This window comes from Vicia villosa, linkage group LG3 (genome assembly GCF_029867415.1).
Source record: "Vicia villosa cultivar HV-30 ecotype Madison, WI linkage group LG3, Vvil1.0, whole genome shotgun sequence".
In the NCBI taxonomy this organism is placed as follows: Eukaryota; Viridiplantae; Streptophyta; class Magnoliopsida; order Fabales; family Fabaceae; genus Vicia; species Vicia villosa.
In genome coordinates this window covers 112,961,763-112,963,576 of record NC_081182.1, presented here as the reverse complement: position 1 = coordinate 112,963,576, position 1,814 = coordinate 112,961,763, and the positions used below count along the sequence as shown (strand labels likewise).

The window sequence follows — 1,814 nt, the reverse complement described above, 5'->3', positions numbered from 1 at the left end:
TTATAATTCAGATTTACGCCTCTTTACGTCGCGGATTTTCTTCATCTCACTGAGTGGTACAGAAATAGCCCCGTTGAGCAATTTCTGCAGATGACTTTGTCCAACATTATCATTTGTGGATGTGCGGGAGTATTGTTGAGACTGAGAGGTCAGTTGCGTAGAAACGACGCGCAACGATTCCTTTGGGAATCTGCATGAGAAAATCAAAATAAATATTGGACATGATAGGAATACAAAAATGAGACGACGTTTTACACAAATAGAGAGTGGATTCAACGTTTTAACGAAGTCCTTGACAGTCGGCAAATCCGCGTTGATAAGAAGCTTCGTAACATGGAATGTGTTGGTAACGGAGAGAGGGTATTGTCCTACAATAAAGATTAAGAAAACAAACATATTAAGTAACATGATCAAAATTAACAATGCACTAAAAGGAATCGTTGCGTGTATTTTCCATTCCAAAACGCCATACCAGCTTCTTTTACTTTAGCATACTGAATCATAATAACAATCGGCCCAGTTTTCGCAGAGTTGTCCTCGTTAAACTTAAAAAACTGTTTAGCATAGTCTTCCCAGAGGGTGCAATTTATGGTGTTGTTGCTGGAGTAGATGAAAAATGTTATCATTATAAGACATGATACAGATGAAAACATGCCAAAATAAGAAGCCAAAAGAAGATGGTTGGACGACATACCTTGCATCTCGGAGTACGAAATTAGCCTGAAACTTTTTCCCACCAATTTGCGTCTGTTGATACCCAACACTTTCAAGCATACCAATAACATCTGATGGATTATTGAAAACAAAGAACATAAGTAATTGAGCTACTATATAATGCAAAAGGAAATGGTATCGTGATGCAGTTTTACCAATGAGTACATTCTTCTGAAAGTTCCCGTTAATGATGTCAGGAAAACTGGTGAAGGGGCGTGGTTTGGGGGGTATGTTATGTTTGTCAACATCACCAACAGCAGTTCCTCCAGTAAATTTCACTAAGAACTTGTGGGAACTTGGTTTGAAAACTAAGTTATTAGGCTGCACAGAAAAATTAGACACAGTATAGGTCCGGTCCACCTCAAACTTCTCAGTGTATGCGGCCATGCATGTAGTTGGAACAACAACGTGGATATCAGAACCCTGGAAATAAACAAAAGGGTTAGATGCAGAACACAACCTCGCACACAGACTATGTAAATTAGTTTCAAAACATGAAAATGGTACACATGCATTCCATTTTTCGTATATCTACAATATAAAGAAGAAAGAACACATGCTTCAAAACCAAAAAAAAGGAACAGATTCTGTAAACACATCAAGCAACATCAACAGTAAAAATAGAACCTTCAAAAGGTAAAGATCGAAGAAGCATAAAACAACAAAGACGACAACATATGAACAATGATCATCACTTACAGAAAAAACCATGCGAACATTCACACGCACAAACAGAAACATCACTTACCTCTTTGTCTTCAAATATCATTTCAAAGTGCTCCTTGTTGTTGGAGACTACCTTCCATTTATGGGAAACTCTCACCGCCACTTTCCACAACTCTTTGGTGTCGTTGATGTCCTTAATTTTTTCCATAGGACGAGCCATGCAGAGGTTGAAGATAGAAGATGGAGAGGTTGCAGATGGATAAAGATGGTAGCTGGGAAAGATTTGAAATCGCCCGTGAGTTGGAGAAAGAGGAAAAACCTGGAGGTAGATAGAAAGAGAGAAAGAAAACCTAATGAAAAGCAAGAAAGAAAACCTAATGAAATGACTTTGAGTATGGCAGAGGAAATATTTGTGTTTACCAAGAAAGATAGCA

General features: G+C 38.1%; 1 protein-coding gene across 1 annotated transcript; it reads right to left on the bottom strand.

The window, feature by feature from the left end:
- LOC131658817 (uncharacterized) lies at positions 1-1,600 on the bottom strand. The gene is made up of 5 exons (XM_058928069.1): positions 1,463-1,600; positions 695-1,137; positions 473-600; positions 278-368; positions 1-190 (listed from the first exon to the last, which is right to left on the bottom strand). The coding sequence occupies exons 1-5, from the start codon at positions 1,598-1,600 to the stop codon at positions 1-3; spliced, it is 990 nt and encodes a 329-aa protein (XP_058784052.1).
- Between the last annotated feature and the right edge of the window lie 214 nt (positions 1,601-1,814).

Excerpts from the sequence above, each read along its gene's own strand:
- LOC131658817 (XM_058928069.1), bottom strand. The coding sequence starts at position 1,600 with ATGGCTCGTCCTATGGAAAAAATTAAGGACATCAACGACACCAAAGAG. Across the intron at positions 1,138-1,462 it reads TGATATTTGAAGACAAAGAG|GGTTCTGATATCCACGTTGT; the intron begins GTAAGTGATGTT and ends GTTTATTTCCAG. Across the intron at positions 369-472 it reads TGCTAAAGTAAAAGAAGCTG|GACAATACCCTCTCTCCGTT; the intron begins GTATGGCGTTTT and ends TCTTTATTGTAG.